General features: G+C 53.0%; 1 protein-coding gene across 1 annotated transcript in view; it reads right to left on the bottom strand.

The window, feature by feature from the left end:
- Window positions 1-676: 676 nt before the first annotated feature.
- MSI1 (musashi RNA binding protein 1) overlaps window positions 677-22,003 on the bottom strand; it is a 59,291-nt gene continuing 37,964 nt past the window's right edge. Inside the window, exons 8-15 of the mRNA XM_063144087.1 lie at window positions 19,618-19,700; window positions 18,287-18,404; window positions 17,484-17,564; window positions 13,772-13,828; window positions 10,118-10,186; window positions 9,834-9,988; window positions 9,260-9,325; window positions 677-977 (exon numbers count right to left, since the gene is read on the bottom strand). Of these exons, the coding sequence (XP_063000157.1) occupies window positions 9,284-9,325; window positions 9,834-9,988; window positions 10,118-10,186; window positions 13,772-13,828; window positions 17,484-17,564; window positions 18,287-18,404; window positions 19,618-19,700 (605 nt within the window). The 3' untranslated portion in view covers window positions 677-977; window positions 9,260-9,283. The remainder of the gene's footprint in view (window positions 978-9,259; window positions 9,326-9,833; window positions 9,989-10,117; window positions 10,187-13,771; window positions 13,829-17,483; window positions 17,565-18,286; window positions 18,405-19,617; window positions 19,701-22,003) is intronic.

Here is a 22,003-nt window from a genome sequence, read left to right as displayed (position 1 = left end):
AGAGAGAGAGAGAGAAAGTTTAACAAACCCAAAATTGCTCTGCTGTAGACACAAGGCGAAAGAACACCTTGCGGTATTTACATATGATACAGGAAGATCAAGGGCAGCGGGGGAGGGGAACCATAACAACAAAATTAAACCCCCAGTAACCTAAAATCTAGAAAACAGGAGGGGGAAATCAGCCATAAGGAATTTTTTTTTTCACTTAGCAAAATATACAGTTTGTATTTGTTCCACAGCAATGCCCTTGAGTGTGCACATCCTGCTAATTCCGCACATTTGAAAAGCCTCACACTGACAGGGGGGGAAAAACATGTCTTTAAAAAAAGAGAGAGAGAGAGAGACTACGGAACGCATCCATCTCTCTCAGCTTCCTCTCTTCCCTTCGGAATTACTTTCAGTTTACATCAACCTGGTCCTTTCAAAAGACTGCGTTTTCTCATGACCGAGTCCATTCCGTACCCCACCTCCCCCAATATATATATATTTATATATATCTAAAAAAAATATTCAAAGCCAAATAAAAATATTCCTCAATAAAAGCTACCTACGCACAATCACAAAAAATCCAATTCATCTAAAAGCTCTGAAAAAGAGCAAAAGAACGACAATGAAAACAAGAGGGCTGGTCTCGCCCCACGCCCACCCCTCCCCTCCCCTCCCCACCCCACCCCACCCCAAAAGATTAAAAAGTAAAAACTAACCAGCTAACAAAATAAATAAAAGAAAAATCAGTGGGTCGGAGGGGTTTGGGGAGAAGTGTAAACGGTCTGCGGTTAATAAGAAGAGGAGACCAAGATCTCCTCGGATACAAATCCAGTGCTTCCTGGTCAACGGGAGAGATCAGGGCGGGGCTGCGAAAGCCCAGCGAACAGCCACAAGTGTGCAGTTTTATTTATTAAAATGAAATCTTGGCTCATCCCTCAAGTTTTGCCAGATCCTCCAGAGTGCTCTCCTTGGTTTGCTCACTGGGGAATCTGCAGGAATGAAGGAGAGAGGGACAAAACGAAATTTGCATTGAAAAGTGGCTCTAAAGATGGCCCTCCGCCAAAGTCTTGATTTTGCATTTAGAGCGGTCTCCGGATGAGACTGTGCAGGCCATTCCCCCTCCCTTCCCCCTCTCCGCTGCCTCACTCACCCACCCCCAGCAATGCCAGGACTTGCTTTAGTGGGCTCTAGTGTGGGAGAACACATGACCTCCCTAGGTCATTGGTTCAATTGTCGTACCGCTCTAACAGTGAGGAAGTTTTTCCTGATGTCCAGCCGGAATCTGGCTTCCTGTAACTTGAGCCCGTTATTCTGTGCCCTGCACTCTGGGAAGATGGAGAAGAGATCCTGGCCCTCCTCTGTGTGACAACCTTTTAAGCACTCTCACACTAGAGACCTTCAAGAGGCAGCTGGACAGCCATCTGTCGGGGATGCTTTAGGGTGGATTCCTGCATTGAGCGGGGGGTTGGACTCGATGGCCTTAAAGGCCCCTTCCAACTCTACTATTCTATGATTCTACATAGAGATTGCTATCACACTGCTCAAACCAGAGGGGCCGTAGCTATGGGGCAGAGCACCTGCTTCGCATGCAGAAGGTCCCAGGTTCAATCCCAGCATCTCCAGGTAGAGCGTGTGTGGGGGGGGGGGAGACTCCTGCATGAAACCTTGGAGAGCTGCTGCCAACCAGTGTCGACAATATTGGGCTCAATGGCCCAAGGGTCTGACTCAGTGTAAGGCAGCATCCTCTGCTGCTACGTCACGCCTCAGGACATCAGAACTGGAATTTGTGGCCTGCAAGCTGGACAGGCTGCAGACGTTTTGATGAAAACGCAAATAGCATTTAAACACTCAAGAGCACAGAGCTGCACAATTCACTGGGACCTCTGAAATAAGCAGAAGCTGCACAGAGGACCACCCTGTGAATTAGATGCTGTTGTCGTCGTCGTCGTCATCATTTCTAAACCACCCCATAACCAAAGCTCTTTGGGCAGTTTACATTAATAATAATACAACATAATAAAAATAGTCTAAAAGATGTTAACATAGACAAATTTAAACAACGTAAACAGCTAAAAACCAACCAACCATGTTTTTCCTAATGGATGCCTCATCATGGATCATTAAATGCCTAGGAGTCGGTTCCCGCCTGAAGTGTCAGCTTCAGCCCGCCTCATGACGGAGCTGGTTTTAGCCACTAGTCCTGGCCGCTGGCCCCGATTCCTCCATCACGCCCGCGGCAGAGAGGAACAGCGACGTTGCAGGTGACGCAAGTGGTTGCTTTCAACCCCACCCCCACCTGGGCCATGGGGACTGTGAGCACCCATCACATTTATTCCCATCAGATTTATTATTTAAGAATTTATCGTCCGGTTTCCGAGGCTTCGATCCCCAAAGCAGATAACAGCAAAATAAAACAAAACCATGCATACAAATAACAGAACAATAAAAAGTTAACAGTTAAAGGATAACTGCCCAATTCATAAAAGAGGAAAGAAAAACCTACAACAAATGCAACTGGCAAACTCTCCTCATCAATTTGTTTTTAAAAGGCTTCTTTTTAAAGTAAGGTCTTCACAGTCCTCCTGAGAGGACCAAGTAGGTGGACAGGGCGTATTTCGGTCGGGAGACAGTTCCGCAGAAGGGGGAGCCAGCGCTCAAAAGGCTCTGTTACCAAGCAGGTGGTGACAGCTGCAGGAAGGTCTTGTCTTGTACAAGGAAGTACATTTGGAGAAAGCTGCCTCCCAATTATCTTGATTCCAGCTCATGTAGGGCTCACGAGGTCAAAACCAGCACCTTGAAATCAGCCCAGAAAAGACAGATCGCTTACCTGTAACCATAGTTCTTCGAGTGGTCGTCTGTGCATTCACACACATGGGCTCTGTGCCTATGCGGAGCATCTTCGGGAAATTTCTATAGCTAGAGGCGTTTCAGACGGGAGCCCCTCCCCTACCATCATCCGGGTACGTTCCAACGGTTTCCACCTTCCCCTCATAGCAATCTCCGTACTTCAGGGATCCATCTCTAGAATCACAGAAGCATGTTCTTTGACACCAGAGAGGGGATGGTGGGGGAGGGGGGTTGTGTGAATGCACAGATGACCACTCGAAGAACTACAGTTACAGGTAAGCAACCTGACTTTCTTCTTCGTGGTCTCTGTGCTTCACACACATGGGCGATTAGCAAGCTCACTTACCGGAGGTGGACTGGTGTCTAGGTGAAGACTGATGGCAGCACGGATCGCCCAAACGCTGCATCCCCCCTGGCCCTTACATCCAGGCGGTAATGATGAATGAAAGTAGATGGATTGGACCAAGTTGCAGCTCTGCATCTTCAAATGCAACAGAGGCCACTTAAGCTCTGGCGGAGTCCTCTCACTGGCTCAGAAAGCTGCAAGCCTGTTAGCTGGTATGCCCGTTGAATAGCTTTTACTACCCATGAAGAGAAACGCTGGGAAGAGACTGGCATTCCTTTGTATCATCCCCCATAACAAATAAACAGTCCTGGTGGTTTACGGAAAGGCTCAGTTCTTGTTTTGTAAAACACCAATGCTCTCCTAACATCTAGTGCATGGAGGGTAGTCTCTAACGGAGTCGACGGAGATGGAAAGAAAGTGGGTAAGATTATATCCTGTCCCATATGATACTCCGTCACCACTTCAGGCAAGAAAGTCAAGTCTGGCCTTAGTACCACCTTGTCCTTACGGAAGGCAAGATATGGAGCGCCCACCCTGAGCACACAGAACTCGCTGGTTCACTCGCATAGCTGACGTTACGGCTATTAATAGGGCAACCTTCTATGACAATAGACGTAGACTTACTGTGGCCATGGGTTCGAAAGGCTTGCCTGTGAGAGTTTTTAATACTACTGACAAGCTCCAGCTAGGTATTATGGGACGAACAGTCGGAGTCAAGTTCTTTAAACCCTTCATAAACTCTTTAAGCAACGGGTGAGAAAAAAGAGAAAATCCCTCAAATATTGGGGAAAACGATGGAATTGCTGCTAAATAAACTCTAATAGAAGCAACCTTAAGCCCTTTAACCAAAAGGGATTGTAGATTGTATTCAAGAGGCAGCTGTACAACCATCTGTCAGGAATGCTTTAGGGTGGATCCCTGCAATGAGCAGGGGGGGTTGGACTCGATGGCCTTGTAGGCCCCTTCCAACTCTGCTATTCTATGATTCTATGACTCTATGAAATGATAAAACATGAACCAAAGAACATCTTTTGGGGTCAAAGTTCTGTTTTTCCGCAAATTTGCTAAAAGCACCCCATTTTCTCAGATAGGACAGCCTAGTAGATGGCTTCCAAGATGCGTTTAATATTTCCCTCAGAGGCGATCGAAGAGAAGTCATATCTACAGTCTTATTCTCCACGCCATCATTCTTAATATTCTCACATCCGGGTGCTGCACTTGTCCCTTCTGCGGAGTCAATTGACCTGGATTTAATGGGAGTTTTATATGTGTGTGGCAACACATCCTCAGTAGGGGAGCAAACCACGTCTTCCTGGGCCACCACGGGGTCAGCAAGATGCAGTTTGACCTGTCTGCTTCTATTTTGGCTATCACCCTGTTTAGCAATGGGAAAGGTGGGAAGGCAGACAACAGAGTCCCTGACCACCTGAAGAGAAAGGCATTCCCTTGAGATCCCTGTCCTTTCCCTGCTCTGCTGCAGTACGTCTGACATATCCTGTTCTACCTCGTTGCAAACAGATCTATAGTGGGAAAGCCCCACCGATGAAAAAGGTTCTGTAGAATTGAACCTTTTATCTCCCATTCATGAGATGTTGCAGGCATTTGACTTAATCTGTCTGCTAATTTGTTTTTGACACCCTCGAGATAGACCACCACTATCCTCATATCGCGGTTGACACACCACATGAGAATGTCCAGTGTCAATCTGAGCAATGGAAGGGACCTTGTTCCCCCTTGTCTGTTTAGATAGGCGATCACAGTTGTCTTGTTCGACGTTATCTGCACGACCTGACCATTCAGTTGTTGTTCGAAAGCCTTGAGTGCTTTCCGAACTGCCCTTAATTCCAACAGATTGATACGGTCCTTTCGTTCTCTACGATCCCACATGCCATGCGCAATCAGGGGGCCAAAATGTGCTCCCCACCCCGACAGAGATGCGTCTGTGGTCACCACCCTCGTAGGAGGTGGTTGCCTGAACGGCATGCCCTTGTTCAAATTCTTTAGGTCTAGCCACCATATGAGAGACTCTCTCACCTCTCTTGTTATCTCCATCCTTGTTCTCCGTGGATTGAGGGCACTGTCGAAATTGCAAATGAACCACACCTGTAGTAACCGCATTCTGAGTCGAGCCTGATAAACCACTGCAGTTGTTGCTGCCATTAGACCCAATAAACGCTGTATTTGAAATGCGGAAACCATGCGTTGCGTCCATGCCTGCCTTGCCGCATCCATGAGTACTTGACCTCGGTCCTCTGGAAGAAACGTTCAAGCTGTTAAAGAATCGAGGCGTGCCCTGATAAATACTATCTGTTGTGTCGGATGCAGTTTTGATTTTTGTTCGTTGATGTAGAGACCTAGCTCCTTCAAAAGGGCACAAGTTGTCTCCACTGATCTCAAAAGCCTGCGTTCTGTAGGTGCCACTATTAACCAATCGTCTATGTATGGATAGATCTCTACTCCTTGTAGATGCAGGAAGGCACACATTACTGCCGTGGTGAACACCCTCGGTGCCGTCGCGAGACCGAATGGTAGAACCCGGAACTGATATGCTGCTTGGCCTATGACGAACCGAAGGTACCGACGATGATGTCTGGCAATGGCCACATGGAAGTATGCGTGTCTGAGATCTATGGACGCAAACCAGTTCCCTCTGGAAAGAAGCGGCATTATCATATTCAGGGAAATCATCACAATTTTTTTCGGGGTAATGCAGGTGTTTAGTTCTCTCAAATCCAGAATCGGTCTCAACCCCCCTGTCCTTCTTCGGTACTGTGAAATATCTGGGGGGAAATCCGCTTCGGAGATGTATAGGAGCCACTGGCTCTATGGCTCCCTTCTGCAGAAGTACTTGAATCTCTTGAAGTAAAACTGCAGAAGGGGGGGGGGGTATCTCACGGTGCCGATAGGATGGAGGGTATTGAACTCGATTCTGTATCCTCTTTGCACTATGGAAAGCACCCAGCTGTCTGATGTTATCTGAGCCCACAAGTGAGCAAATTGTGACAGTCTTTCGCTGAACATCAGTGGTTGATGTTGGATGGTAATGTTTAATCGGGACAAGTCAAAGACGACGCTTTGTTCCTGCATCATCTTTTCGAAATGTGCCACGGAACCTCGACGGTTGATATTGTTTCTGATAGTTCTGCTTTTGCTTAGTATTGGCTGCAAACTGTTGATGAGTTTGACTGTATGCCGGCTGGTTACGGTACCATTGTCGTTGCCACTGCTGATAGTTTTGTTGCTGCTGCTGCTGTGGAAAACCCATGCGACGGGCTGAATTCCTAGCCTTTTGGATTAAATCCAGGGATTCATCCGTCTTTGCATTGAACAGACCTTGTCCATCAGATGGCAAGTCCTCAATCCTTGCTCATGTCACTTGAGGAAGGCCTGCTGATCTTAGCCACGCATGTCGGCGGAGTGCAACAGAACCCGCTAGAACCTTTGAATCACAGTCCACTTGGTGTCGACTTGTAGGTATTTGCTGTCTGGAGAGCTTAAGGGCTTCTGCCTGGAAGACCCTTGCTAATACTGAGGCCCAGTATTGGGCAAAAGGCGGGATACAAATAAATATAATAATAATATAATTATAATTGCTTCTTATCTTCTGGGAGATGGTCGCATAATTTCCCCATCTTATCCCATAGCATCAATTGACACCCCGACATAGCAGCTTGGTAATTTGCCACTTTTATACCCAGAGATGCAGAAGAATATAGTCATCTGCTGAAAAGATTCAAACGACGTCCCTCTTTATCAACTGGGGATGCGTGTTGACATCTCAACTTCCCCGACGCTGCCTCTACAACCACTGAATTTGGAGCGGGATGTTGGAAAAGAAACTCTGCCTCCTCTTGTTGTACTCTATAGAGGCCCTCCAACCTCTTCATTGTTGTGGGCATCGAAGATGGGCTTTTCCATAACTGCTTCATTACAGCTAACAGTGCTGGAAGTAGAGGAATTGCCACTTTCCGATAAGCCTCCATCATTACGGCATCGAAGACTGGATCTTGCACCGTCCGAGTCGACTGTTGTGTTGACAACCCCAGGGATTGCGCCATGCATAACATTTGATCATTAAAATGACCTAAGTCCTCTGACGGAGATACCGTCGCTTCTGATGCCACCACTGGTTCCGGAGAAGCAACTGAAGGCTGATACGAAGATGGCGAAGTTGAATCTGAAAGATACGCCTCAGAAAGCGGTGATTCTGCTGGCCTTGCTGATGGTAAAGCTTGTGCTTCCTGCTGTATTGGTTGAGTCACGTATACTGCAGGAGCCGATACCTGAGCTGTAGGATTTGATATCGACTGTATTCTTGTCGGCTGCGGTACCGTGGACAATTATGGTACCCACCCCAAGTCTGTTGCAGTCAGAAGCTGTTCTGTCTGGCACGGTGGAACCCGCGAACTTGGGGTTGGTACCCTAAATTGTTCTTCATCCAGGTGTGGTCTCGATATCGTAGCAGACCTACCTGGGTTACGGCTTTCATACCCAGAGTACATTTGTCTCTGGGTGGATAGTTTCTCTCCCACTCATTACAATGGTATGGTGAGTAGGAACTTCCCCAGTCAGGACCTCTCTCCCAGACCTGTGGCGATCGGGACCATTCTCTCTATAATAATGAGATCCATATGCCCTACTTGTCGAGACTGAACAGATAGATTCCGGTGAACCTGTGTCTATCTCGATATTCTCCATGCCATGGTGAACGAGATGGCATTGTGTGTTGTAGTGGCAACGGACCTCTAATCTCTCCCTCAGACAAAGACAAGATTTGTGGAGGGTCTGATCTTATTTGCAAAGTTCTTATAGGGGAACCTCGAAACGGGGGCAATGGAGGCATTGACATCGACGTCTGTCGCACTCGATGCCCATCACCGGATATTTGCTGATGCCAAGATTGTGGTATCGACGACTCGGCATCAAGGGCTGCTGGGTTCGACCCCAGTGTCTCCTCCGGCGCCAAGCTCAGCGCCTGAAGACAAGGCGATTGCCTGGGGGCTTCCTCGGCAGGCATTTTTTGTTTGAGATTTTTGTCTGCTCCTTTGACGAACGTCTCTCTTTCTTTTTAGGCTCATCCTTTGAAACCTTCCCTGATTTAGGCTTTTTCGCCTTTTTTGTTCTCTTCTTTGCCACCTTCAACGACAATGAGCATCCTGGTGTTAGTGGTATTTGTGGAGGATCATTGATCTGCGGGGATGGACATTCTCCGCTTAACCCCAACTGAGAAGCAGCACCGACTGCCTGAGCAGGAGAAGCGGTTGCCACAAGAGACTCTTTTTCTCCGACCGCTTCCAGCGGATTATGCCATAGAATGGCCTTCAGTCTACTGTTTTACTCTGTACAGCACCATGTACATTGATGGTGCTATATAAATAAATAATAATAATAATAATAATAATAATAATAATAATATCGGACTTGTTTGTTTAGAAAACGCCTGGCAATAGGGACAAGTTTGGACAGTGTGTCCCTCCCCTAAACAAAGTCGACATAGACTGTGGCCATCAGATGGTGGCAATTTACTGCCACAACACAAACACTTTCTAAATGGAGCCCGGAGGGCCATACGCCCAAACAGGCGATCAAAGATCGTGATTGAAAATAACACGCGAACGATAAAGATAGAAAAATAACTAAATAATAAAGAGAAAAGAGAAAGAAGAAATGCCTCTTTAAGAGTTAAACTCACTAACAGCTTCCCTCACGATACTACCACAATGGCAATTGAAAGAGACTGAGGAGAAGGAGGGAACCGTTGGAACGTACCCAGATGATGGCAGGGGAGGGGTTCCCGTCTGCAACGCCGCTAGCTACAGGAGTTTCCCGAAGACGCTCCGCACAGGCGCAGGCACAGAGCCCAGGTGTGTGAAGCACAGAGACCACAAAGAAGAACTGCAGCAGCTCTTGCAGTTATAGCCATTAGGCAAGCTGTAGTCCAACACCTCTGGAGGGCCCCGGGTTGGGGAAGGCTGAACTAAAATGTCGGAAGCACCTTCAAGGGCAGGCCTAAGTACAGCTCATGTCAGTAGTCAAGCCAAGCCTTTTCTTCCCCCTTTCTCTCGTTAACCATCTCACCTCTGTCTTTCTTGGTCCTCAGCTTCAGTGGTAACCATTAGTAAACGCTGTTGCGATCAAAGGCCCCTACAAAAGAACAAGGTGGCATTCATCGGGCATAGCGGCAGTGCCTTCAACACAGGCGTGGAACACACGCACTACGGAAATGTTACCGAAGGACTTATGGCTTTAGGGATGTCACCCTTAAGGAAATCCCCAAGGTTAGGTTTTTTGTTTTTTTAAAGCAGTTTAGTAAATAAATGAGCGCATAATACTGCCCCACCAGCCAACTGACGTGCTCTCAGAGGCCTTTCCTAGACCTGCAGTCTGACCACTGCAGGGCAAAAGGAGATTGCTCAAAGTCTGCTGGCGCAAGCAGTCCCCTCATGCGACCAGTGTAACGGCAGAGCTGCGCACATGCCAGGATTTCCCAGCTGAAGGAGGAGAGAGGGCGGCATCGCCTGGCCCCATGGACTGAAGCCCCCCAGGCCCCAGGCATCTCCCTCCCGGCCTTTAACAGGAGCTGCTGGGATACCCAGCCTGCGCTCCGCCCACCCCACCCCGCCCACCCCGCGCCCTCTCACCAGCCACTCACCCCTAGGCTGTGGCCAAAGCCAGTACTCGGGGCGGGACTGGCCGCGCTGATGTAGCTGCTGACTCCTGAATCTTGGTTGGCTGCTCCGTAGAGCTCGGCCATCGGCCCCGGGCTGGTGGTGCCCAGGAAGCCCCCGGTGCGGCTTGGGGTGGAACCTACCGGAGGAAGCAGAACTAGCCAGTGAAAATGCCAACGTGGTAGCCCTGCCCCCACCCCGCCCCCACCCCGCACCAAAACGTTCCAGAGGCCAGCCAGGCATCCCCGGGGAGCAACCTAGCAGTTACCTGTCCCTCGCACCACAGCCGCCGCCGCCGCTGCCGCCGCCATTGGTCCGTATGCGGTGAGGGGGATGGCTGGAAGGGAAAGGGGAGAGGTCAGTGCACACCGCCATCTCCGGGCAGGCGGGGAGGGGCCAGACGTGCCTCCGAGGCTCATGTGCTTGGCACAGGTGGGGTGGGGTCTTCAAATCTGTAACCTATGGGATGTTGGGAGCGGAGGCGGGGTCACTGCTCAGTTCAGGAGAAAGTAGGGTGGCCACATGGAAAGGATGGCAGGGCTCCTGTATCTTTAACAGTTGTGTAGAAAAGGGGGTTTCAGCAGGTGTCGTTTGTATGCCTGCAGCACCTGGCAAAATTCCCTCTTCCTCACAACAGTGAAAACTGCAGGAGGTATACTAGAGTGACCAGATTTAAAAGAGGGCAGGGCTCCTGCAGCTTTCACTGTCGTGATGAAGAGGGAATTTTGGCAGGTGCTCCAGGCATACAATGAACTGCAGGGAGACCAGAAAAAGCACCAAGTGGCTGGCTGGAGCGGATCTGGTATGATACATCCCTGGCCACTCTAAAGGCTTCAGAACCAGCCTGGCTGCTCCAGCTGGGTCCACACAGCCTTGGCCTCCTCTGAACAGTTCCGGCATCTCCTGGACTTCCAGGACTGGCCCAGAATGTGGCAGCAAAGGCGGCCGGCCGGCCGGGGGGGGCGGAGCTGGTACCACCTCACACACAGGACGAAGGTCAGCTGCCCTGCCCCGCTCTGCACCTCCATTTTAAAGCGGCCCATTTTCAAGCTCAGCACTATAGTCACAGCCTTCCCTGGCCTGCTGCCCTCCCGATGTGTTGGACTACAACTCCCAGTATGGCCAGTTGGAGCATGCTGGGAGTTGCAGTCCCACACACCGGGGGGGGGCACCAGGTTGGGGAGGGTTGCTGGAGTGCTAAGCCTGGGTCTCAGAGGAGCGCCCGGGGGGCAGGGACAACCACCCTTCCTGTTCTGAATGCATGCGTCTCACGGCTTGGACGGAACGCAAGAGGGCGCTCAGGCTGGCTTTTGGGGAAGTGACCCAGAGTTGGGAATGGCTCTCCCTCCCACCCTCCTCCGGAGTGTCCCCGTCCCTGTCCCCCTCCCCTCCCCTGTGGAACTGCCGTGGCGTTCTGCCGAAGCAGCCCTGGCTGGGGCCACGGACCCTCCGGCCCCCCTCGGCCCTCCCACCCACAGCTCCTGGCAGCGGTTTCTGAAGACTGCAGTCTCTCAAGAAGGGACGGGGTCACGTCTGCTGGGGAAGCAGCCCCAGGACTCAGCCCAGAGGCCTGGCTGGCAGCTCCTGAGGCCCCGTTTGGCTCCCGTGTGGGCAGACAGAGAGCCCAGCCACCGGCACGCCCTGGGGAGGGAACCCGTCCTCGGCCTCCTGGGCTGCCCGTCCAAGTTGAGGTCCCGCCCGCCCGCCCAGCCCACGCCCTGCACAGGGACCTCCCCCCGCCCCCGTCCGAGCCTCAGAAGAAAGAGACTGAAGCGTTGAGAGTGAGGGGATGTTACGGAGGATGGGATGGGCGCGCCAGGACCAGTCAGTCTATTAGCTGAGAGAAAGAGAGAGAGAGAGAGAGAGAGAGAACAAAACTCTGCCCAGGCGCACAGCGGCATCCTGACGTCTACAAAGCATGGGGAAATGGTGGCGGCGGCGGTGGCGGCAGCGGGAAGATGCCCTCGAGAAGGAAGCGCCAGGCCAGGCCAAAGGGCGGAAGGAGAAGCGGCAGCAGTGGCAGACTTGGAAGGAAGGAAAGGAGGGAGGAGAGGGGAGGAGAACCGAAGTGGCAAGGCGGCCTTCCCCAGACAGACGACAACTCCCACCATCCCCACCAAGCATTGTCCTGCTGGCTGGGGATGATGGGAGCTGTCGTGGAACGCATCTGCAGGAAGCCCTGATGGGGACGGCTGCCCTAACGGATCCCTCCTCTCCAACGCACCAAGGCAGGAAGCGTGAACGTTGTTCCGTGCCGCTCCGGCTACAGGACAGGAGTGGGGGGGGGACTGTTCCCCGCATTCACACAGCAGCTTTCCCAGTGGGCGTCCCAGACGGGCCACCGCCAAGGCCAGTCCGGTAGGCCAGCCTTCCCCAAGGGACCAGCCAGCATGGCCGGAGAAGGCTCGCTGGACGACCCGGAGAGCAGGCTTCTTCTCGGCTTCCAGAGCCCACCCTTGGGGCTCTGGCCTCCTTCCCTGGAAGCAGCAGCAGCTGCCGGAGTCTTTCCTGCGACAGGGCGGCTGCGGCTGGGGGCAAAGTTTCCCTGGCTGGCTCTGAGCTGCCACGGCCCGGTCCACCAAGGGATGAAGTGGAAGCAACGGGGGCAAGGGGCGGACGCCGGGGTGTTTTGCTTCAGGGAGGCAGAGGCACAACTCTCAAACAAATCGGTGAGAATGCACTGGCTCGCTTTTTTCAGACCAGCAAGATTCAGCGTTTCAACGATGGCAAGAGCTCCCCAGCCCCAACGCTTTTAAGTTTGGGAGGGGGCGGGGGGGAGAACTGCTGGAGGTGGGGCAGGCAGGGGGGAGGTCATAAAACCGTGAACGGTGCAGAGAGCAAAGGCAGCAGACGGGCGCTCAGCATCACCCAACTGATCTGATGGCTAAAGGAAGTCCTTCTGCATGCAGCAGCTGACTAATTCTCTGGCGTGAGAGGGCAGATCGCGTGGATGACTTTGAAAAAGGGCAAACCCCTCCCTCTGAAGGCCAACTGCTCAGGGACAAGGAAGAGAGGGGCACGCCACCGGGCTTCCTGTTCCCAGGCCCTTAGCCTGATCCAGCACAGGGCCCCAAACTCCCCCAGCGCCACACTGAAAATGCAGCCCGCCAATGAACATCTAAAGCTGCCTACATATAAGGCAGCCACCCCCAACCTGGAGACTTCCAGATGTGTTGGACTACAACCGCCATCATCCCCAGTTGCTGCCAAGGCTCTCTTGCAGTATAAGCAGTTCTGCAAATTCTGCAGGGGGCAAAAGGCCCGTCTACCTCCCCCAACCTGGAACCCTCTAGATGTGTTGGACTACAACCCCAATCATCCCTTACTGGCCATGTTGGCTGGGGCTGATAGGTGTCGTAGCCCAAAACACCTGGAGGGATTCCTCTTGGGGGAGGCTGATCTCTTCCGACAAGTGGCAACAGGTTCCAAAGGCTCCAGGGCATGGGCCTTCCTTCAGCCCTGCTGAGACCCTGCCCTCCTTTTAGCAGGAGACAGACCGGTGATCTTGCCACGTGCGAAGCGGGTGTTCTATGACGGAAGCGTGGCCCCGCCGACGCCACCACGAACACAAAACGGCGGCATCAGCAACCGCCTGGCTATTGTAACCCTGTGCGTGCCCATGTGTGTTTGGCAGCCCCTGCCAGGAGGGGCCGGACTCTAAAGAGACGTTTTCCTTAAAAAGTTGCATCTCTGCAGCTGCTCTCGCCTGTCCCACGGCTCTGCCCCCACTCCGCTCCCTCCCCCGCCCCCAGTTCTGGTGCCAATGGTGGAAATGGAAATGAGGGCCGCTGCCAGCCGCCCCGCCCGCCCACCCGCCCGCTCCATGCCCGCTGCACCCAGCAGTGAGTTGTGCTGGAGCTGCCCAAAGCCCCCCTTCTGCCCTTCCAGCTTTCGCAAGTTTTAGGAAATCGGTGGGACTGACCTGTGAGCTCAGGGAGAACAGGGGCACTCGGGAGAGGGGTCCGCTCTACCCGGAATTCTAAAAACGAAAGGCAAGACAACTTAGGATACTCGGTCAGCTCCACCCGCAAGCGAGAGGACCCGGCAAAGGGGGATGGGGAGAGAGAGAGAGAGAGAGAGGCAACAGCAAACACAAACACTGTGGAGGGGGCAGGAAACGAGCGTCCCCCAAATTGCCACTTGCCCTGAAAACTGACAGAGCGTTGAGGACAAAGAAGAAGCTGCCCCGGTTTCCAATCCAGCGTGGCTAAGAGCCCCAGAGGCGCAACTTCCGTTTGCCCCGTCTGTAAAAGGGGTCCAGTGGGGGGTTCGCTTCCATGGTGAAGCACTTTGCAAACTAAAGTGATTGTGTGAGCCTGCCTTCCTCGAAAAGTGAGGGGGGGCTAAAAAGACCGGCATGTTGTAGCTTAAAGCTCTTATTGTCAGTAATGAAACCTTGGGGGGGGGATTGCAGCCTTTTAGAATGGGGGGGGGACACACACAGACACACACGCAAAATACGGGGAACTGCCAAATGAACGGCAGTTGGGGGAACTGGAGGGCTGCACTTGGGTTCCCCACCCCTGTTTTAACGGCCCCAAAGTCAAAAGCACCGCGTTGAACTGAGCCCAGAAACCAACAGGCCACCAGCGCTGTGCTTTCAGCAGAGGGGTGACAGGCTGCAGTCAGCATCCAGCCGCTGCGTTCTGAACAAGCTGAAGTTCCCAGACACCTTTCCCAGGCAGAGCGTGCAGCTCAACCTTCCCTGGCCTGGTGCCTCCCGGATGCATTGGGGGGGGGGACCCCTGGAATCTCACCCACCCAGCGCTGCCTGAACCCTGGCGGGTGGGGAGGGTGGAGGTCCCAGTCCCAGATTCTTCTCAGTCTCTCTGGCCCTTCTCCAAAGGGGTTGGGGGAAACTGGCTGGCTGGTGTTCAGACAGCCCCAAGTCCTGGCCCTGAGCGATGTGAGAGAGATCTCTCAGCGCTGGGGGGAACCAGGCGTCCCCATACAATGGAGCTGCTCATACAGGGTCAGCTGCTGAAGCCAGACCTGCTTCTGTGAAAGCTAATGCCGCCTCATGACAGAGGAGAACCTTAAGGAAATGGGAGGGCACCGGAAAGTGTATTTTGGCTCTTGGCTTTCTTCACCCGGCTAAGATTTTATTATATTCCTGTGGATTCTGATATTTTGTTTGAAAAGGCTAACAGTCAGTCTCTCCTGTGGCGCTCTCGCTCATTTCCACAGGGAGGGAAGAACTTCTCCCGTCCGTCCAATCTGCCTGCTCACACCCTCTGCTACTCTTCATCACACCTAGGGATGTGTGAGAATTTCATTTTTGCACACAAAACACATAAGCATGCCCTGTTCGAAGACCCAAACGCGGTTGCGGGCACGTGCCCATCAAAAATGTTCCCAAACTGCTGGACGTGTGCTTGCGTTCGATTTGTACAAGTTTCCCAGTTTGATTTTGCACAAATTTCCTAATATGTGCAAAAATCCCCTTCAGACTCAAAGCGACACTTTTGTCAACGGTGGAAAGTTGTGCAGATTAGGGGGAATTTGCACAAGTTTCTTGTGCGATCGGTGCGTGATTTGAGCAATTTTTCAATTCATGCAATGATTGCAAACCCAAACGGGATTCAGGCACAAGACGAGCAAAGAGAAACGTTTGGAGAACCCTTACTGATCTCAAACATTGCTTATTTGCCCATCCCTAACCCTAACCCCAGCTGGGCAAGCCTCAGGCCTCAGATACAGAAATCCAAATCACGGCAGCCATTTTATGACAGAACCGCCATTTTAATGCACAGCCCTAGGACTCCGCAAGAAAGAAACAGCCTACAGTTCCCAGCATGCACTGCCTGGGAGGGCTGGACTTACCAAAGCCCAGGAATTGCCGCCACTGCAATTCAGGAAACTCCAGTCACTGGAGGCAGGTACCATAGAGGCCACTCAGGCGGCCGCCTAGAGCACCATGCTAAGAGGGGCGCCGCGCCGCGCAGCACTCACGCGCGTTGTTGGCTGTGAGCCAGGCTGGCCCGGCCCGAGGATTCAGCTGGGCCTGGGCAGGCGAGGTGGCGGGCGAGGCGGCGAGATGAGCTGGGCCTGGGTGGGCGAGATGGCCCGCCCAGCCGAAGCAAAGCCAGGGACGCTGGGGTGGGGGGGTGGGGGCTCCACGTTCGGACTTCCACCTGGAAGCCACCCTCCCAGGGCCATTCTAGCCACCCAGAAGCCACCCTCCCAGAGCCGGGAGCCGCCGCCAGAAGAAGGAAAAGCACGTGGCGAGCTCGACCCTGGCTCAAGCCAGCCTCTGCCTTACTCCTGAGGAAAGGGCACTGGGTCGCCTTGCCTCTCTCCTCAAACAGGCCGCAATGTCCAGGCAGGCGGGCAAGTGGGACTCCCTCTCCCTTCCCCCAGGAAAGCTAGGGACTTGTGGACTCCTCGCAAGGCAAACTCTCCTGCTTCCCGATCCTGCGCACGTGGATCAACACGCATCTGAGAAATCTTGAGAATTTGCATCTGAGAAAGTGTTGAACCGGGAGGCACCAGTGCGGCCCGATCTGCCTATGCTTCCTTACTTGGAAGCCTTATTCCCCCGAGTAAACGTGCGGAGGGGATTGGGACGCCAGGATGCATAGCAGGTGGCGTTCACATGGAAGTAAGTCCTGGTGAATACCAGACGGCTCAGTCCCAAATCAAAGTGACCCAGTCCCAGCTCTCCACTCGGTGCACACGTTCAGATTTCCGCACAGTTTGAGGGGGGGGGGGGTGCAAGTAGCTCACCGTGCCTAGGGCGCAAAATAGTCTGGCCCTGGCCCTGACTGGAGGGGTGGCTCTTGGGGGAAGCGGGTGGCTGCGGGGGCACCCGTGGAACGCGCAGCGACCCCTCCAGGGACTGCAGTATCCTGAATAGCAGTGGCGGCTGGCTGGTCACAGCAGCAGCTGGCCAATTGAGGCAGCAGTGAGGCCATGAGTACCTGCCGTTCCTGTAGGGTGACCTACCAGGCAGTGCATGCTGGGAGTTGTAGACGGTTTCTTTCTTACGGAGTCCTAGGGCTGCACATTAAAATGGCGGTTCCGTCATAAAATGGCTGCCGTGGTTCGGTTCTCCAAATCCGAGGCCCAAGGCTTGCACAGCCGTAGTTATAATACTCCCGGGAGCTCAGCCTTGGACTGTTGTAAAGTGCTTCACCAGTGGTATTTCATTCATAACATTTGGCCCCCATCAGCTCTTCATTTACATGTCTTAGGGACACCTGGCTTTTAAAGCCTGGTCACGTTGCTTGCTTCGTGTTCTGTTTTCAGAAAGGCAGCAACTCTGGGAGACGTTTGAAGTGGGGGGTTGAGCAGTAGAGGCAGCAAGGGAAGGAGGGAGCGAAGGAGAGAGAGAGGGCGCTGGAGAAGGAAACGCTTGCACACAGGGCCCCTTCTAAGACTAGCCCTTCTGGAGGAACGGCCTAATCCAGAGGAAGCCCGTATCGTCTGCTCGTCCTGCTCCTGGAAAGAAAGTTGCTGGCGCGGCTTACAGCTTCTTTCCTAATGAAGGCTCCTGTTTCTCTCCGCCATTTCACACCCCTCCTTGGTGGGAGGGGAGACAACCAGAGACGGGTGGACGAACAGCCGGATCATGATAAGGCAGGAACCCACCCTTAGAACAAAAGCAAAACAAAAATGGAGAAAGGAGGACGTACCGGGAAACTGGTAAGTGTAGCCAGGCGCGATGCCCGTGTAACTCCGGCTGGCGTAGGTGGCTGCCTGAAACCCTGGATAGCCTATTCTCCGAGACAGACAGACAAACAGACAGACAAACAAAATAGGTAGACTGTGACACAGAGAACTCAGTTTTGCTTAGCATGCAACCTCTCAACCAGAATTTCACGGGAAGAAGGGGGTCTGTGTGGCCCTCCTGTGGCTAACCCTTGGATGGATGGGCAGGGCGGGACTGTTGCCACCCAGGCTCTGCTATGTGGACGCAGCGGTGAGGGGCACTGCCCTCTGGCGAGCGTGACAAGCAGCGGATATGTGTGGGGCCCGCCCCAGCCGTTGCAGAGCAATCCCCAGCACCTCTCCAGCCCCAAGCAAAGTAGTTAGATCCATAAGTAAATGAGGAGTCCTCCTGTTGCATGTCTGCATGAATTATCTTCCAGCAGGAAGAAGACATAGATGGGATGGGCTCCTATTTCAAAAGGAAACATTTTCAGGCGTAGGAGTGATGTGAGTGTCTGATTTAAATTTGGAAGGGAGGTGAGCCTTAAGCTACAGCAGCCGAGTTATGTGCAGTTCTCCCATTCTGCCACAAGAGGGCAGCGTAGGGCAACAAATCCATCTTCCCCGGCCATGGATTCCCCATCACAAGACTTCTGACATCAGAGGCCTGATCCGACCTTTACACAACTTGGCACATGCTTTCACCCAGGTTGCTGGATCCATGGTAGGCTGGAGCAGAATGAGGAGGGCAAAGAGGGGGGGGGGGTGACACCCTTTCCATCCTTACCCAACATGCCGATCCCAAGCATGAAGGCGTCCATCCCGTAAGGCATGACACGGGACCGTCCCCTCGCGGAGCCGGTGGGGGACATCACTTCCTTTGGCTGAGCTTTTTTACATTCCACCTGACACGGGACACAAAAGGAGTCAGACCCTTGTGCCAGACTGCAGGGCAACAGCCCCTCACCAGGAGACAGACTTACAAGCAGAAGAGCTGTTGGGAGCTTTTAACGCATGTTTTATATTTTATATTTGATTTTGATCTGAATGTTTTTATTGTTATTGTAAGCTCCCCAAAGAACTTTGTTATTGGAGGCATAAAAACATTGCTGATAAATACTGAGCTCAAGGAAGCCTGGGTATAACACACACACACCCTTCGCTGTTTCACACGTTCTTCTCCATGCCAGTTAACATAGCGAGTAGACCACTGACAAACCAGTCCTGCCTCCCCCAACCTAGTTCCTTCCAAATGTGTTGGACTGGCTGCAGGATACATGACTGGCTGGGGGATGCTGGGTATTGTAGTCTAGCATATCTGGAAAGCTGGGGAACGACGACTGCTATCACAGCATCTTACATGTTTGTCCTCAAGTGATTCAGATTAAACCAATTTGCAGCCCTTTGAATTAAATATTTCTGATCTAGATTCTCATTGCTGATCTTTTCCTGTTCAATGCAGAACACCGTTTCCACCCCCCACCCCCACCCCCACCCCCACCCCTGGCAAAGGCAGAGGCACACCTGACAGAGAGGTAAAGGGAGGGGCGTTTGCTGCCATCACGCACCCCCACGGGTTGCCTTATGGCTGGCCATGCCACTTTGAAAGGCCCAGGAGCCCTGCCAGGGAAAAGCCAGCCCCGCTGTCAGGGCAGGACGTCCCGGGCCCTGCGCGCTCACGCACTTCGGAGCAAGGGCTCGGAGCAGGCCTGGGAGCCCTTGGCCTCCTCCCGCTACTGACTCAACGTGCAGCTCCCCACCCTGAATTTGCATCTGAGGACTCCTCAAACCGCCGCCGCCCTCTTCAACCCCAAGTGAGCTGTTTTGCCTGTGTGAGAGAAGGCCTGCCATTGCCAAGGAGACCAAAGGGATATTCCTCAGCCACTGGGGCGGGGGGGGGGGGGGGCTACAGATGTGGTTGGGGAGCACACCCTGAAGTTGCTAAGCAACCACCATCGGATTCCTTCGCTGCCCATGATGACCTCTGAAGGCCGCGGGCAGTGCTGTCCAGTGGGAAAACAGGCCCGCCGGCCGCTCCTTGCCCACGCCTCTCAGAGGCCCCGGGCCTTGCGTCCTCCATCCCGCCCCAAGGCGCCCACGGCCCTCCCTGCTCCTCACCATTTTGTTGTTGATCTCATGGAAGTGGATCTCGCAGACTTTCTCCACAATATCTTCGCTCTCAAATGTGACAAAACCAAAACCTGAAAAAGAAACAGATGCAGCCTGTCAAGCTGAACCCCAGGAAATGGGACCACAAAACCCATGCTCAGGCAAAAAGGAGCCCAGGCCAGAATTGCACCCCTCCTCTCGTGTCCTGTCCTAAGTTCAAAAAACAACATTAGCCTAGTTCAGGATTTGGATTGTCTGTTCCTCCACAATACATACATACATACATCATATGTATGACTCATGACTGACAGGCTCCTCTGAAGAGACATGCACAAAACATATTCCTTGCAGGTAAAAATCTAGCATATCAAGGAGCAGGATAGACTAAAAGCTATCTGCAGGGATGGGTGGATGGATAGGTAGATATTCACACATAGGGGGGAATTCTAAGTCTTCTATCTGCAGGTATGTATGTGTAAAATAAATAGTTTTTAAACTGAATAATTTTAATTTGCTTTTGTAATCTTTCTTTTACTGTTTATGCCTGTGTTCACAGCTCTGGAATCTGCGTTAGATAATTGAGCAGTACATAAATATTGTAAATACAAAATAAATACACACACCTACAGATAGAGGAATTAGCATGTTGGGGAGAAGTGCTTTGAATCTATCTTGCTCCTTGACATGCTACACTTTTATGTGCAAGGAATATCTTGTGTGTGCGCCACGTGATCCCCTGGCACCCTGTCCTCAAGCTACCATTGCTTCTAGGCACTGCAAGCCCCCTAACCCTTTTCAAGGCCTGCTGGAAGACAGCTAGAACTGGGCAGTTTTTCACAACAGCCAAGAGAATGGTCTTGTCAGCTGGGGGGGAAACCACAGAATCTAGAGACCCTCACAGACCGGCGGGGGCTCCGGCCGAACCCCATGGCAGCTTCTCTGCAGGCCTCCGCTGCCGTTCCCCCACCCCATCATTGTTGTGGCAAAACTCAGTCACTCTTTTAATCCCGGCCACAGGTGCCCCCCCCCTCAGCTTTCCTTGAGCCCCGATGGAAGGCAGCTCGGAGGCAGGGCCCCAAGGGGAGGAGGGGGCTAGGAGCGGCAGAAGAAGGAACTGTGGGGAAGGCCATCACATGGAGCCAAGGGAGCAGCCGGGGCGGTGGGTCTGGAGGCAGCAGGAATAGAAATTTCACAAAGTGCTTCGCCAGACTACTCCAGCCATACCGAGCAAGAGTATTCTGCTGCCCGCAGCCCTGAGTCCAAGTCCTGCCTCAACATGGTCCACCCCCCCCCTCCTCACAGCCCCTCTCCCACTGCAGAATGCAGAGGGGCTGCTCCATCACCACCCACACCGTCACCCACACCGACCCGCCACGTGGGTTTCACGGAGTGGGTGGAGGGGAAGGGGAGCGGAATAACTGATTTGCTCCCAGCAAGAGATCCTGTCACATGTGGAAAAGCTGCACGACTGGCCAGCTTTCTGTGTGCAAGACAGGGCAAGGGGAAAACGGTCCGGTCTGCTCTGGGTCGTCTTGAAAAGCAGTTTGATCTGCAGAAATCAACAGGTGAAGCTTTCGCAGCACAAACATGAACTCAAAATCACAGGACGCCACTGCAGACACAGCTGCTGTTTTGAACGTACAACAGCAGAGGCCAGCTAAGAAGTTGGCAACCGCACTAGGCAGGGAGATTTCGAGACCAGGGTGTGTTCAAAACAAGCAACCACCCCACATCTCCCTGAGATGTTAAGAGGCCCACAAGAGGGCTGTACCATGTCAGAAAAAGCAAACAAGGTCCTGGATTATGGCACGGGTGGCCCGTTCTTGGTTTCCAAAGGAGCCAGGCATTTGGAGGCAGTATCAGCTGACTGCAAACCAGAGGATCATCGGTTGCACAGAGCATGCACACGCACGATCTCACAGAGAGAGAGGGAGAGGGAGAGAGACCGGGGGGGGGGGAGTGGTCTCCTGTCAGCAGCCCGCAGAGGTCAGGAAAGATTCCGCTTTGTAACCAAACTCCCCAAAGGGGGCTCTGGGAAAAGGTGACCCAGGAACAGCAGCCGGCCCCTGTGCTGTGGCGGGGAGGAGAAGCCACCTCCTGGCTCTCGTGTCAGCTTCCCCAGGGCTCAAATTACCCACGACAAGGTAAGACACACACAGACTGCTGGAGCCATGTAGGTGACAAGGGAAGGGAAGGGAAGAGGCCGCCTCTCCGTCGTGAGCCAGCCGGCAGCGCAGGAAGCAAGCGGACAAAAGCCCTCTGTGCTGAGGGGGGCTCAGGTACACGGACATGGCTGACGAAGGAAAGAGGGCCACGGAGGCCATGGGGCTGAGAGAAGCCGCCCCTTGGACGCGCCACAGGAGGACGGGGACGCCCAGCCCCGAAGGGAACGCCC

Source organism: Elgaria multicarinata, chromosome 18 (assembly GCF_023053635.1).
Source record: "Elgaria multicarinata webbii isolate HBS135686 ecotype San Diego chromosome 18, rElgMul1.1.pri, whole genome shotgun sequence".
NCBI classification, from domain to species: domain Eukaryota; kingdom Metazoa; phylum Chordata; class Lepidosauria; order Squamata; family Anguidae; genus Elgaria; species Elgaria multicarinata.
Note: the sequence above shows the minus strand (reverse complement) of the source record. Positions and strands in the feature narration are given on the sequence as shown.